Genomic DNA, 16,232 nt, shown 5'->3' with positions numbered 1-16,232 from the left:
TCTATCGTTATAAGGCATATGAATGAATCAATTGTGTAGTTGTGTTCATAACTGCTTACAGTAATTATAGAAATGCGATGTAAATATACATAAAATGTAAATTATGTGCGAAATTATCAAACTTTCTGCATAAGTTACTTAGTTTTACAAATTATATTAAGAAAAACTTGCATTTTTTCAGGCCTTTTATGTTTAAATTTAGTCTAATGTTTTGTCTACTACTGTAGGCATCAATCCTCACACACACACACACACACACACACACACACACACACACACACCAGTGTCTGCAAGACGAATTTAATGCAATACAAACATATTAAACTAAAAGTGAAATAGTTTGTTGAAGTTAAAACTAAATCCCCTGAGAGTTTAGACTACGCTTTAAACTTTCAATACAATTTTAATTTGTTTAACACAATGGTCATTGTCGCGAATGGGGTGGGGTTTGGTGGGGGGGGGGGGGGGTGTCTACAGGGTTCACCTAAGGTAATGGGGGTTTAAGTGGAGGAAGGTAAAAGAGTTTTCGCTTTCACAATCCTTTTACCAGAAAACAAATGTACGTGTTTTATTTGCAGGATTTATTCGGCCCTGGACGTGAGGCTATCCGTCAAACACAAAGACCTCAAAACCAAACGCTCCTGATGTGCAGAAGAGAATAAATAAATAAATAAATAAATATGCTGTTTAATGCATGTGAATAAAGATGATTTATAAGCTGGTGGCTGAAATAAAGAGATCCAAACTACGGGGTAAAACAGAGCTTAATAATAATACTAATAATAATAATAGTTATAATAGTAATAATGACTTTCTTTATTCACTAAAAAGTTAAAAAGTAAAAGGTTTCCAAACTGCAATTTATTACTGTAATGAAAATGTACCTGTTATTTTCATCTGAAATCGAACCACGACTGTTGCGTAATATCCTGCTTGTATTAAATGTTCTTACAGTGTACTACACACAATCACACACACACACACACACACACATGCAGACACACAGACAGTCACATACCTTCCAGTCTGTCTCGATGCATTTTCAAAAAACTTGGTTTTGGAAGCAACACTGTGCAGAAAAAAAAGGGAGACATAATAAATAGAGAAAAAATCAAACATCTTCACAGTGAATAAATATGAAAGGTTGAGAACACACACGTAATGGTAATCTATCTCCAGACCTGCGCTCTTAATTTACCCCGATCTAACTTTTCAAGCTCCTTTTGAGTTAAAATATTTTCCCTTCCTACTTTTATTACAGCAGTTCTTTTTTTAACGTTTTTTTATGATCCTTGTTTTGGCGTCGGAGACTGTCACGTTGCTGGCGCGTGACGACACGTGAGCGGCGGAATGAACAGGAGCGAGGAGAAGCGTTCTGGCTGAGTGCAAACACACCTGTTAAGTGATGGAGTCCAGACCCCGATGGTGGGACGTCCTTCCAGCTCCCGGGAATCAGAGCGGGCGGGCGGGATTTATCCCACTGCACGCCTGGAGAAACGTGCCACCTGTCCCAGTATTCCATTGCCTTTAAGCGAGGTTCTCCTGGTTATGATCTTAAGCTCAATTCCCATGTCGCTCATCAGATACGGAGCGGTTTGGGTCGTGGGTTGTGACGTGACGTAGTGAGCTTTAATTCAGTGCCACATACATCCACAATCCACCAATAGGAGGACAGTAAACTCACAGGACGCTGACTGTCGCAGGTGTATCATTACAGAATGTGGCTCCGGTTTTTTGAGATATTGTACATTCGGATGAGTTAATAATTATTTTATGGAATTCACAAATCTCTCAGAAAAAAAAAAAACCCTAACCTCAATTTGAAGCAGGAGCGCTCAAGCCTGAAGTGGTACTATCAAGAAAACATCTTTATTACAGAAACATAATTGGAAAGAAACTTGGATACTACAGCAAATTACTCTTTAACTAAAAGACCACCGCTGCACCTCTGGGGGAACGTTTATGACATTTAAACACAGCTTTCTCTTGGGTTTGTCGGGTTTTCCCGCAAACCTATGCATTCCTGAGTGTAAAAAGATCATTTCATCTTTCATCGTATCGCGCATCGTGGCGCTATAGATAATGGTTGTTGAATAGATGATGCGTGTCTGCTGAGCAACTGTAAAACCTTGGTCACGAATATTCTCATGAACGACGGGTCGTATGTATCTCACCATTCATGGTGGGGATCATAGTTTTCTACAGCTTCATTAGGAAGTCGGTATGGCTGCCGATTACAGTACTTCTTAAGAACAATTTAAGGCATTCTTAAGAAAAAATAAGTTTTTATCGTACGGTGGCCGTAGAGTTCACCTTAAGGTTGCCTTAGGATCTTCTGCCTACATAAGTCGAAATTATGGAATTTTTTTGACTTAAGGTGGTCGTACAGTAGCTGCAGCAGAAAGAGCACCTGAGAAGATGCCAACGGTGAGACTGGTGGGTGCGGCCATTGATAGAAAAGTGGCAACAAATGAGGAATTATACGGCGCACATGCAGCTTTTCTACGGCCCCCGTAAGAACGCCATAAACACCACAAATGTCCTACTACCGCCTTGTCAACACCTTACTTTTGCCTTAAAACGCTAAATGAACTCCGTGGTGCGTTTGTACGAATGCTGTATATCGGTCCATAGGAATGTCACAAGATACTCATATAAACTTAACGTGTTTCTGTGCCATACTGGCAGCCACCGTAGGAATATGGGGTTCTGGAAATGTCTTCCGAATCTAAATGATCCACAAACATCGTATGTTGTCAGGTTGTTCCAAAGACACTCCTAAGGTGGACTTCATGGCGCGTTCGTAGAAAGTCATAGAGAAGACCATCAACCTAGCTACGAATTTATGATCAGGCTACAAACGCTGGTTTCTTTTAAGGCCGCCTCAAGAAGACCATAGGAAATAGTTTGTATGATGTTAGTAGCCTTTTGTATGGGGATTCGTTGCCATGGTGAAATGGCGACAAGGTGGTTCCGGTTTCATTTCCGGCTCTGGGTTCCTACCACCCTCCAAAGGCATACAGATTAGGATAATTAGCGTTCCCAGAATTGCTTGCAGTGTGTGAATAAGTGTGTATGTGTGTGTGTGCTCTGTAATGGACTGGGACCCTGTCATGGTGTACCCCGCCTTGTGCCCAAAGTCTCCTGGGATAGGCTCCAGGCCCCCCAGACCCTGTATACAGGATAAAGCGGTAGAGACGATGAGAGATAAGTGATGATGAGTGAGATGTAAAATCTCACAGAAACAACAATAAATATTTCTGAAGAATAAACGGATATGAAGATTACATAAGAGTAACGGCATTAGGAGTAAAAGCCGTATCATGTTGGTGTCAGGTCTAGACAGAATTGGACTATGTTCAGGTTGGGACTGAAAAAACTGCATCGTACAGGCTCAGGTTTGGACAGAACGCTCGCCTGTGATTTCACTCTAATTCGTCCGGTTGTAATTTATTGCATAATGAACGGAATCTTCCTGGAGGCTGTGGCCGAAACTATAATTCTCGTTCGTGCTCTTCTGAACAATTGTGACTTAAATCCAAAAACTGTTTCCCAAAAAGCTTTTCAGAGTAACAGGAACCGTTGAAGAGATCCTCAAGTTACCGACTAACAAAAACCCAGAGCGCACATGATCAGATGCGATGAAACATCCCATATATCAAATCCATTTCCACATGTGTTTTTGTGTGTGTGTTTGTGTGTGTACTTCTTTCATTGCCAATGAAGCCAGTCCTCTGGATTAACCCAAAGCTTTGCACTCTCAAAGTAAAGCGTCCATAAACTTGTGTACTCACTACGATGCTGGCGTGTCGTTCTGCGTTTTCTGATTGGCCGGACATCGCGAAGGCGGGTCCGGAGGACGTGTCGGGGGCCGACAGATGGAACTTTTCTCAGCAGCAGGGCGACTCTTAATCCCATCGCTCTCGGCTGTTTAACACACAAACACATACTTGTCACGTCATTAGAACAGCATGAGGTCTGTATTTTTTATATTTCTATCCAACAACAAGTGATCGAATTTCCAGAAATTTCATTAAACACTAATGAGAAATTACAGGAGAGCCATGTCCTCTAATAAAAGTGACCCATTTAAGGTTTGCTCCATAAAAATAAATCTTAGGTAAACTGAGATATTAAGAGGTTTGGGCCATTCCTGTTTCTGAAAGAGGTTTTGAACCAGATCCTGAAAAATGTCTTGTTTTATAAGCTGATTTTGGTTTCTTCCCAGAGAAATCTGGACATGTGTCTAAAGAGAAATCATGAGATCATGAGACTACGCTAAATTCTAAGTGAGATGTGGACCAGGTTGTGGATGCGCCGGCTAGATGGAATTGGTTTGATCAGAACAGGGTGATGCTGGAATTTGGGATGGAGAACAGGACAGCGGGAGAGATGAAGAATTCCAAACTGTAAAAAGGAAGAAGTATGGATGAAGGTTACTGGCAGAGTGTGAGAGTCTAATTTTGTTCCCCATGTTCTTTAATCCTGGCTTTAGAATCTGAAGGACGAGGTCTTTTAGTAAGGTGATTTTCCACTCATGACCACATTAAACCCCAATACCTGAGATCTATCTTACATCCTAGTTAGGATGTTTGGCGATTTGGACCAGGCCATGTTTTTGAACCATGATACTTCAAAGGATATTGTCAAATTTGGATAAGGACCTGAAAATGTTATCATCTTCTTCTGTAAGACCCCGTTAGGGTGTGACATTTGGACCAGATTCATGACATCAAAATCAAGGCAGATATAGAAAGGAAAAGAGTTAAAAAGATAAATAAAGATGAAAGAAGAGAGCAAGGAGACATGAAGGTTGTTAAACTTCTAAATTCGGAGGACCTAATTTTGTCCTCTGAGGTAGAACCAGACTTACTTGAGGGATGTCCTTTCAAGCAACATAAAGGAATGTGTCTTCTAGTAAGATTAGACTATTAAACCCATGAAACCTTTATCCAGAACCTGGTCCAAATCTCAACAAGAACTCCTTTAATGTACCCTTGTGATTCCTTACTCCCTTCAGATCAATTTCTCAATAGCTTGTCAAGCATCCAAAATTAGGTTTTAAAACAAGATGCTTTTTAGGAGTTGGTTCAAAAGCTCTTTCAGAAACAGGAACAGGTCCAAACCTCTTAATGTCCTAGCAACAGAAATCCTTCCATAACAGGGTCCAAACCCTATATATCTTAAACAGGACTCAAACCGGCATCTTTTGAGAAAAACTGGTTCAGATTTTTTATTGCCCAATATTGGATTTAAAGCAAACAGTCCTGGAACGTGATCCAAATCTCTGGACCAAATGAACCCGTCCAAACTAGAGTATGAACCTAAAACAACTAGGGCAAGTCCAAATATTTGAAAGGGCTATTTGAAGATTATTTTTAAAATTTAAAGATTAATATTTGAATTTTTTTAAAGTGCTTCTGGTAAACTTAAAGTAAGATTATTACTTGTGAATGATATAAATGGAAATCCATTTCTATGAATCCAAAAACGGTTTTTGTTAAAAAATGGGTTTGCAAATGCTGACTTTTAAATAAAAAAATTTAACTAAAATATTTTCTATTAAAAATCTGAAATAAAAAAAAAGGCAAAGAAATTGCTCTCAATTCTGTCATGCCAAACCAGAAATATTTCATAAATGCAGATTCAGCGTCAGCAATTTGGAAAGCAAATCACGAACCTGTAACCTTCCAGAACCTGATACATTCATCAGAACCACTGTTCATTCCATTCATCATTCAAGAAAAAAAAATTTAGTGTTATTACTAAGCATAGCAGAAAATATTCATAAATGTGCCTCCAAAATTGTTGACCTCGTTTCAAAACACACTTTCTTTAACAAAGCGGCCAGGATTTGACCCGACACTCCTTCAGGATCTGATCCAAATCTTAATGGATTAGTCCAGAAGAAAATAAAAAAAATCAAATAACACAACCAACAATATATATTGTGTAAATCTATGTTTATATTTGTGTTTACAGGATCATATCACATCTCTTGATGTGCCATGCTATGATTTAGAATATTGTTTGTTTTGGTATGTTAATTAAAATATTGCCTAATCTGTAAACTCTTGTTATTGTCTGAATCTAGTACAAAGAACTAAAAAAAAACTCTCAAAAACCCTACAAAAGTGATTCATGTCTCACAGGACTTTAGAACCAGATCCAAATCTGTAAATAAGATCCAGCTGCGACTCAAACCAAAAATCTCTCAGGAACCTAGCCCAAATCTCTTAACGCACCAACCAGAATTCAGAGCAGCAGCTCTTTAATCAAGACACAAAACCAATAAACGCTCAGCGAGACCTGATCAATCCCAATCAATCTGTGAACACTTAGGGAACTGCCACACTGAGCCACAATCCAACTGCGTCCTCAAAGAATTGGGTAAAGGCAGTAAGGACTTGTACAACTTGGCAACATGGTCCTAGACTTGTAAGACCATAATGTTGCCTGCCTTGACAAGGAGCTGCCAAGCTTTTTTTTTGGAAATGTTAAAAAAATCATGGTGAGGATGTGGTCGGCAGCACAGTGTCGTAGTGGTTAGCACTGTCGCCTCTGGGTTCATTTCCCACCTTGGGTCTGTTTGCATGGGGTTTGCATGTTCACCCCGTGTTTAGTGGGTTTCCTCCGGGTATTCCGGTTTCCTCTCACAGTCCAAAGACACGCACATTAGGATAATTCCCCAAATTACCCTGCGATGGATTGGCACCCTGTCCAGGGTTTATCCCACTACCTGATCGAAGTCTCCTGTGATAAGCTCCAGGCCCCCATGACCCTGTATACAGAATAAGGCAGTATAGATGATGAGTGAGTTTATAGTCAAAGCAAAAGACTAGTTAACCAGTTAACGGTGTAACTAACACCACAGTTACTAACACCTCTTAGAGACATAGTACAAGCATGGCTCGGACGGGAAAGTTTGGATAGCGAGTTGTCATTTTGATGTCACTAAGTTGTGACATCATTTCAGCCCTCTTCATTCTTGTGGTATGACCATTGTACATCATGACACCTGGCAACAGTATGGTGTGATCTGATCTGAAATGGGTATAAATCCGTTTGATCTCTTTGGCCCTGGTGAGCGCATGACCATGTGCAATATTTGAAATTAGTCTAAACTTGATAAATACACATTTTTCTATTTCGACCCTGTTCCAGCTGTGATTTATTATATTTTTATGACGCAGTGAGAATTTTGTGGTCTTTTTCAGAGTGCGACGGCCCCGTGAGTGGCGTGAGTGGCCTGGGTACCATCTCTGGTTGCTGTAATGACCCGCTGCTGAGGTTTTCTGGTCTGGAATGACTGAGTCCGGCCCACTGATGCTCTTGAGTCCCCGTTGTCCAAGTGCTGACCGGTGTCCTGTATTCTAGAAACAAGCTTGGAGACATCAGGGTCAGAGAAGCAATCCTGGTGGACGGTGGGCTTAGGAGGGATGGCTTGACGCTGAGGAGCAACCCGGGATGGAGGGATGGAAGGTGGTGCCACAGTAGGAGGAGTTAATTTCATTCTCTGAGGTGGTACTGGACTGACACTGGTGGCGTCCCCTCCAGAATCGGAATCGTTGTAAGCTGCACCATTAAGCTGCACTTGACCTATAAGAGAGGTTTAGAACCTGGGTGTGAAAAGTAGAAGACGTCTTCTTCTAACTTAGTCTCTAAAAACGATTAGTAAGATGCTTACGCAAATGTCTACTAAAACAGGATATTGAAGAATTTTGCATTATGCGACATTAGGATTTAATTTCAGTTGATGATGTCTGACATAACCAGCATTAAATGTGCTAAAGAAGATAAAGACGTTACAAACATCTACTGAAGGAGCCAGGTCACATGTCTCATTACCTTGGTGTCTAATTTTAGTTTTTTATTTGCCACTGTTAAATTCTCGGCTGGTTTTTAAGGTGTTTCCTGTGGTCTCGACATGAAAGAAGAACATTAACTCGTAGCTGAAACAAGAAAACTGGGATTGAGATTTGTTTGGGCGAACGCAACACAGTGAAAGTTTAATAGATCTTGTTTTGGTTTATTTTTATTAGCATGCTTACAATGTTTGAGTAAAGCTCTGCTCTCTGGATGATTTTATCGGCATGAAGGCACTGATGTAGGTTGTTTAAACTTTCTTGCTGGATAAAAATCTGATAAAATTAAGACACTTTTTTAGATTTTCATCCTTTAAATCAGGAAGAGTTTCCGTAACATTTTTACAGTTTTTGAGTTATAACAGTATATTATATCATATTGAATTCTATTCTATTATATTTAATTATATTATTTACACCTAACCCTAATATGTATATATGGGCAAGAAGTTAAAGCAGTGTAACAGTGCTAACCTACTTTCCAAGGACCCTAGTTTTGTCCACTAATTTCGTCCACTTCAATTGACCTTTAACCTTTTCTCTGTGCATTTAAATGCCTTGTGACATTAACAAATGAAAGACCGGAAATGACTGCTATAAACGTGCAGTTTATTATTTTCTTTTTTCTTTTTGCATCTTGTTAGTCAGTTAATGTGTATTACTATTCCCTGTGAAGTATGTCAGTGTGTGTGTCTGTGTGTGTGTGTGTGTGTGTGTGTGTGTGTGTGTGTTGATGAAAAATTTGTGGAACTGTTTTATGAAGTCAACATCGTACTCGAGGTTCTGCTGTTATACTGAATATCAGCGCGTCTGTGATATGTTTAGTGCTCTACGAGTGCATCACCAGTGCTGATATTCAGTACAACAGCATGACCGCGAGTGTGATATTGCTTAAAATAAAACATACAATTACAAATTTATTTCAATTTAAAAGTTTAATATTTGCTTGCGTGTTTGTTTGTGTGTGTGTGTGCGAAGTTGTAGTTCTCTTGGAACATTTAATGCATAAAAAAAAATGTTATATGTGTATGTGCAGATGTGTTTTTGTCCCGTTTTGGCTAGCCTGCAAACACAGCTGTGTATTTTGACTGTCACTCTGTGAACCTCTTATCCAAGTGTGTGTGTGTGTGTGTGTGTGTGTGTGTGTGTGTGTGTGTGTGTGAGAGAGAGAGAGAGAGAGAGAGAGAGATATCAATATCAGTAAGGTTTTGGTTAAGTAACACACACACACACACACACACACAGTAAGTAAGTGGGTGTGTGTAAGGGTTTGAATGGGTCACACATACACACAGCTGTTGTCCTTGGCATCACAGCACAATAACTTTTGAAGGTTGAGAAACTGAGATGAACAAACACACACACACACACACACACACAGGGGGACACAAACTACATTATGCATACATCCATGCACAAACACTAACAAATAAAAAAATTGCATTATGCATATGTGGGCGGGCACACACACACACACACACACACACACATGCACTAGCCTTCCTATTCCTGCCAGAAGTTTCCATTGAAGTATTCCATCCTTAATGTGGCTAATTAACGCAAGGCTCTAAACTTTAAACCACAGTCACAAAAACAAATCATTCAGTTGCTATTTTTGTAAACAAACAAAAATAAAATCATTTTTTTTATTCCCTTTTATTCCCAGAAGTCGTCACGGTCTCACACAAGACCAGTATGTCCGTCACTGTGGGGACATTTATCACACACACAGAAACACCACTCATAGACTAAGAATGTGAGTACACGCACACCCATTACTTAACTGCCTTAATTTTAACACACACACACACACACACACACACACTGACAGGTGGTAGTTAGTTTTTGAGTGTGTTATTAGTTTGACTTAGTAAAACACTCTATAACACAATAAGGGGTGGACAAAATGTCAACGAGCAACTATTAATCTCTCTATCTCACACACACACACACACACACACACTCACACACACTCGCACACACACACACACACACACACACACACACTCACACACACACACACACACACTCACACACACACACGTTTTTGGGACTTGCTATTTTTTGCTATATTAATAGATACAATAAAAAAAAGGGAATGCAACTTTCGGCTTTGAAACAGCAATCAATGGGAAAATCATCACTAGCTTTAGATGAAGTATATTCTAAACTTTGGAGTAATTATTGCAATTATATAATCTTTATTATTTTAAATTTAAATAAATAAGGCCCAAATATTTTTAGAAGGCTTAGATTTAGGTTAAACAATTTGGGAGGAAAAATATAAGTATTTTTTAAATCTATATTTAAATAAACTGTAAAACTTTAAAACACAACCATGCCCAAAAAGACTTTCGCAAAGTAAGAAAAATTCCTAAATTCCAATAATCAATTCATAAATTAATAATAAAAAGTTGAAATGAAGACAATTTTTTTACTTTTTAATAAAGAAAAGAACAAAAGGTTGACGATGTTGATGATGATGATGATGAAGGTTAAGTGACACAATGCTATTTACATGAAGAAACACATGCAGGATGTAATATTATATTATATTTTTTAGGACTTGTGATGATGTTAGTTTTAGGGTGAATAAAATAGATGAGTGATGTCATAAGATTTTAAAGTTGTTAAAGATTAAACTGGTGACTAAACTAGAATAAAATACAAACATTTAAAGCAAAATTTTTCTATTGAATTTTTTTTCCATGCAAAAATATTAGACTTTAAATTTGAGTTAAAATAATAAACATGCATTGTCTACATTTACATTTGTTTGATCTTTAGCTTGTTTAGGTAAAACTATAAGAAGTCAATGATCAGAAATGCTATTTACTCGCGAAGACCGGCGGCAGGAGGCTGGAGTAAAGCCTCGGAGGCCTTTTGGAGATGGTGATTGGCTGTCGTCTTCTCGGCGCCGCCCTCGGGGGCGGAACAGGAGGGGCGGAGCTTTCCTCGGGAGGGCCGCTGAAGATCTGAGAGTATCAGGAAAATATAAAAACTATGTCGACTGTACAAAAATCGTTAGTTTCAGAATGTTTTTCACCCTCTTTGTTAGTTTTTACTACAAATTCTAAAATTTCATCACATAATAAATAATGCACATTTTCACAAGTTAAGAATCCTGACCTTTTTGTAGTCCTCGATCAGGATCTCAATGACAATGTTCTGGAATTTAATATCCAACATGGCCGCCACCGTCTCCTCTTCGGCTCTCAGCAAAGTCGGGCCGAAGATCACGCCCATGTTGGACGGCGTCATCAGGTTCTCGCTGCTTTGGCTGCACACACTGGAGAAGGAAAGGGGAAAAGTTGCTCCTTCGTTCGCACATTAGGAGCAGGGTTCATGAAGTAACTCTCAATCCATCACGTTCACGTGTCATATACGTAGCTTGTTCTTAGATCAGATCGGATCACTGGCTGTTCTGCTGTCTGATCACTTAATCGCTTTAGCAGCTGAGCGCACTGACCCACAGTAACAGGGCTAACGTTGCCAAATCTTGTTCTTGTCAGGTGTGATTTTAAAAAAAACGTCCGGCCTATTTATCATTCCTCTGTGCGTGAAGCCAAGGCGAGCGTGAAGAGGTGTTCTACACTTCTATATACATCAGACGTGTCACACAAAAGGAGTATAAAGTGTGCTTAGGATGGAAGTAACGATTCAACAATGACAAAGTCATATGTGGGCTTCCTGTACATCACACACACACACACACACACACACACACACAGAGCTGAAACATATCATCTACCAACTAGTATTTGTCTCGACAAGTTCGGAGTGATTATCCATAAGTACCAACTTTGTGAAAGGAGCGAGAGAAATGGAAAGAGACAGAAATAAAGAGAGAGAGAGACGAGACGCTTTCCTAAATACTGGACTACAGGATGAATTGATTTTGTCTTATTTATTTATTTATTTATTTATTCATTTGTTTCGTGTTTATAGAGCTTTTTACAACGTGGATCGGTCGTAAACAGGAAAAGGAGATGACAAAGAAACAAATCACTTTTTAATGAGTATAAAAGATCTCCGGATCATAAAACAGCATCCGCGAGCGAGCAGGAAGCGAAAGCGAAATCCTGAAACTACAGGCTACTCGAGACGTAAAAGACTTATCAAGAGAGGGGGGGGATAGAGACACTTCCTAAATACGATCGAAATTCTCTAGCTGGCCTTTGAAGGTGGATCCAATTTTTTTTTTCCAGGTGCAAAAAATAAATCACATCTTTACAGCGGCGAGACGAGAGAGGAGGAGGGATGTCTGTTTCCAGCCGAGCAAAATAAGGCAGCGAGCCTGCGACTCACAAAAGCCCGAGGAGTCCGGGCGAAAGGGTGAAAGTAGAATATTGGTGAGAGACGAAGACTAAAGAGGCCCAGCAAGGGACAGAGGCCACGGCGGCGAAATCAGAGCTGAGGGGAAAAAAATGGATAAAAAGCAAAATGACTCGAAAATGACCTGCTGGCGTCCTCCAGCCACCATCCAGGAGTCTCGCCCCTAGACACTTATTATTCACTATATTATTAGATTTACTTTTTTTAACTATTTATTTTTCAGTTGTTTAATTATAATTGTTTTACCTAAATGTTATATTTTTTATTTATGGTTATTTTGCTGTTGTTTTAAGAATAATTGCTTTCCATTAATATTTTTCTTCAATTTTTTCCCAATGTGTGGCTTTCTATTAGACCTTATTTCCTTGCTGAGCTCTATTTTAGTTTATTAGGGTTTTTGTTTGTTTGTTTGTTTCTCCACATTCCCAAATCTGATCTCAAACCGGTACAATCTCAAGATCGCAGACGATCAAACTGTCTTCGCAGAGAATAAACTAAGTCAAAAATTGACCGCACTTGAAAATCTAAAACGCGGTCGCCAACAAACGAAACTTTGTAGCAGTCCTAAAATTATTCGCGGGTGTATCGTAGCTGTGTGTGGGTGGTTCGCGATACTTCAACAATGATTATTTGTTAACTATTTAAAAAATTTAAGACAATTATTTATTTATAAATTACTTCCTTAGTGTTCACGGTCATTAACGTAACACTCGTTACAAACCTCCTAGCCGAACCTGCGCAATAAACGGTAAAGATAGTAGAGAGAGATGGAGGGAAAGATTTATTTAGTTACATACTGCAATTCTTTTGTGAAGCGATTTTATGTATCGCCACGCCGCCGCCTTTTTTTTAAATTTTATATTTATACAATTTCTATAGATTTGATTTTGAAAAAGTAAAATGTTGCTGTTCCTCCACTATCCTGCAGGTAGTGCTCTAAATTATTCACCCAGAATGCAAATCTGGTAGGTGCTAAAATTGTTCTGAAAAATCACAATCTGAAAAAAAAAATTAAGTTACATCAATTTGAGATATTAATTGTGGTAGTAAGAAAGAATCGCAGTAGAAATGAAATGGAGACCTCAGTATTGTGAGTCGTATCAGAAGATCTCGGGTGATACCCGCTCGTAGTTAATAGTGGACGTTCATAGACAGTGTGTGGAGATTCAGCATGAATTAGGCACAGTTTGGAGTGGCGTCGTAGATGATCATGTTGTAACAGTAGAAGATAACGCTGCGTAGCTTATGTGTAGCCAATCCATACATTTTAAAACATGTGACGTTACAGGGTGGGTCAAGAACCGTCAAGCCTATTAGTTAAATGGTTGGTTGGTTAGTTAGTTGGTTAGTTAGTTGGTTGGCTATCTTTAAAAAACAGAATTTTGCTTTACACCGCTGCTGACCAGCAATTCTTCACATTTTTTTTAAATCCCTTTAATCTTTTCTGACTTGCAGCGTGAGTACTTTTATATCCTGAAACTTACCAATAATCTATCAAATAGCCATCAACAGCGAATGAATGTTCTCCACTCGTCACGTACGGCTCTAACAGAGCGACTCTCTCACAGAGTTTATATTTAAAGTGAACTCAGTGCCGCAGACTTAAACATTAAAGTGAAGGTCACCTAGAAAACCTTATCGCAAATGAAACACAACCCTCAGCACTTTTTCACAAGAAAAAAAGGACCTCATTTATAATGACCCTTAAACAGTGTCTGTCTCAGAGCAAAGTCCCTGAAAGGTCCGCCCTGAATGGAGCGAGGACCGTCTCTGTCCATGGTTCTGCTTTAACCATTCAGGAGTGTGTAGGAAGATCCGGTGTGTGTGAAGTTCAAAAGTGTATCCTTCTATTTAACAGATCATTAAACTAATTATCCAGTAGATAGAGATCTCACTCTCAGGGATTTTAATTTAAATCAATTTGTTGATTAGTCGTGTGTGTGTGTGTGTGTGAGTGAGTGTTAGTGTGAGAGAGAGAGAGAGCCCAGAAGGGGGTCCCCATAAACTCAAGAACCATGAAAGACCATTAGTGAGGGTGTTTTTACAGGCGTTATATGTGTGTGTGTGTGTGTGTGTGTATGTATGTGTTTATACCTGACAAGGTGTTTGATGAGCAGCCGCAGCATCTCACGGTTCTGTTCTGGTAGTTTGTACACCAGAGCGTGCACCGCCCCCAAACGGTAATCTAGATTCTCTGATTCTACAGCACACACACACACACACACACACACACACACACACACACACACACACATACATACAAACATATAAAAAAAACATTATGGCAAAGCTTATAATGAGTTATTATATGGTGTCACACACACACACACACACACACACACTGCAGCTGTTGCGTGTGTGTGTGTGTGTGTGTGTGCACAAACGTGAGTGATTTTGAAATTACAAAACCACAAAATGGTTACAAGTGCGCACACACACACAAACACACACACACACACATATATACTTAGAATAATACAAGTTCTTCCAGGCAAAGCTAAATTTTAACTGCTAATTCTATGATTTAAGTAAATAAAAAAATTAATAAGATCAATAATAATAATAATTATTATAATAACAATAATAACAATAATAATATATGTAAATACAGACAAGGAGACAGGATGACATTACAATACCCATCCCAGAGGGTAAAATACTAAATATAATAAAATTTTATAGCCGTAATATTTTAACACTACACTAAACATATACACTAAAAATATTTTAATTAAGCACTTTACAAAAAATATTTATATAATTCTAATTAGTCTACTGTGTCTCTAACAAAATGAAGCAAAGGTTATAACGGAGCCTAAACAATTCTAACTTAAAAGCCTTTTTATAATAAAAAACAAACTAAAATAATGAACTATTAATTAACACTAAATCATATAGTTAACACAACAGTCGTATTCAATACGTATGTAAATAAATAACACTCGTTAATGAATTAAATAATGATCCAAGCTATTAACATAATAACTTATGGCTTTTAAAGGCTGTTATTGTTAGACATTCTAAAGTAATAAATCACATCTAGATTGTTAATTGTTACTTAAAAACAGAAATGTGCATCTTTTACCTATAACTAACTCTGAAGTTATGATATAAAGGACAAAACAAACTTTAATGCTATAAAATCCTATGAAAACAAAATGAAATGATCAGTCCTGTCTAACTGAGTTTATATTCGAAGTGAACTTAAACATTAAAGCTTGGAGAGCAGTCTGGTGAAGGTCACCTGGAAACCTTTATCTGAAACGAAACGCAAACGTTCAGCACTTTTCCAGAAGTAAAAAAAAGACCTCCATGATCGAGTTCATGATGACCACAATGTCCGTCTCAGGGTAAAGTCCCCGAAACGTCCGCCCTGGACGGAACGAGGGACGTCTCTATCCACGGTTCTGTTTCACTACGTTCTGCTAAAACTTCACTCTACAATACAGGTGTGTGTGTGTGTGTGTGTGTGTGTGTGTGTGTGAAGTTCAAAAGATTATGCTATTATTAATAAGATAATTTATTTCTTTAATATGTCTAACACTGACAGGCTTTATACTGCACAAGTGATTATGTTGATGGCTTGAAAACAAAATAAACTTTTTAATACCATACTCGTACTACACAAAACTAAAAAGTTGTTAGACCTATACTCATTGAACAATGATGAATTAAAGTAACACACCTTATTGATTTAAGGAACTTTAGTACAGACAGGCACCGACCTATACCCATTCGAGTTACATAGATACGAACGCAAATACGCACGTACAGCGGTAACAAATTACAGAAGTAGCTCACGTGTATTGTACAAAAAATAGACACTGCAGTGCACCTGTTACTTGCTAAGTAAATGTATAAAATGCTGGTATAGTGTGTGTGTGTGTGTGTGTGTGTGTGTGTGTGTGTGTGTGTGTGTGTGAAAAATGAGTCAGCCTCAGTGGTTTTAATGAATCAGCCCGGAAGCACGATGATAGAAAATGTCTGTCCTGATGGTGAATAATCCTAATTTCGGAAGATCCTTAACGAGTT

At 38.6% G+C, this 16,232-nt stretch overlaps 1 protein-coding gene across 2 annotated transcripts in view; it reads right to left on the bottom strand.

Annotated features, from left to right (window-relative positions):
* The window catches only part of ophn1 (oligophrenin 1), a 40,153-nt gene that overhangs the window by 2,986 nt on the left and 20,935 nt on the right, over window positions 1-16,232 (bottom strand). The window contains exons 17-22 of one of the 2 annotated variants that reach the window (XM_053484710.1): window positions 14,295-14,400; window positions 10,995-11,154; window positions 10,702-10,840; window positions 7,258-7,599; window positions 3,795-3,927; window positions 1,019-1,069 (exon numbers count right to left, since the gene is read on the bottom strand). In XM_053484710.1, the coding sequence (XP_053340685.1) occupies window positions 1,019-1,069; window positions 3,795-3,927; window positions 7,258-7,599; window positions 10,702-10,840; window positions 10,995-11,154; window positions 14,295-14,400 (931 nt within the window). The remainder of the gene's footprint in view (window positions 1-1,018; window positions 1,070-3,794; window positions 3,928-7,257; window positions 7,600-10,701; window positions 10,841-10,994; window positions 11,155-14,294; window positions 14,401-16,232) is intronic. The other variant, XM_053484711.1, reaches the window with a different exon arrangement.

The sequence above is a fragment of the Clarias gariepinus genome, chromosome 24 (assembly GCF_024256425.1).
Source record: "Clarias gariepinus isolate MV-2021 ecotype Netherlands chromosome 24, CGAR_prim_01v2, whole genome shotgun sequence".
In the NCBI taxonomy this organism is placed as follows: Eukaryota; Metazoa; Chordata; class Actinopteri; order Siluriformes; family Clariidae; genus Clarias; species Clarias gariepinus.
The sequence above is the reverse complement of the archived record's forward strand: the minus strand, read 5'-3'. Positions and strand labels throughout refer to the sequence as shown.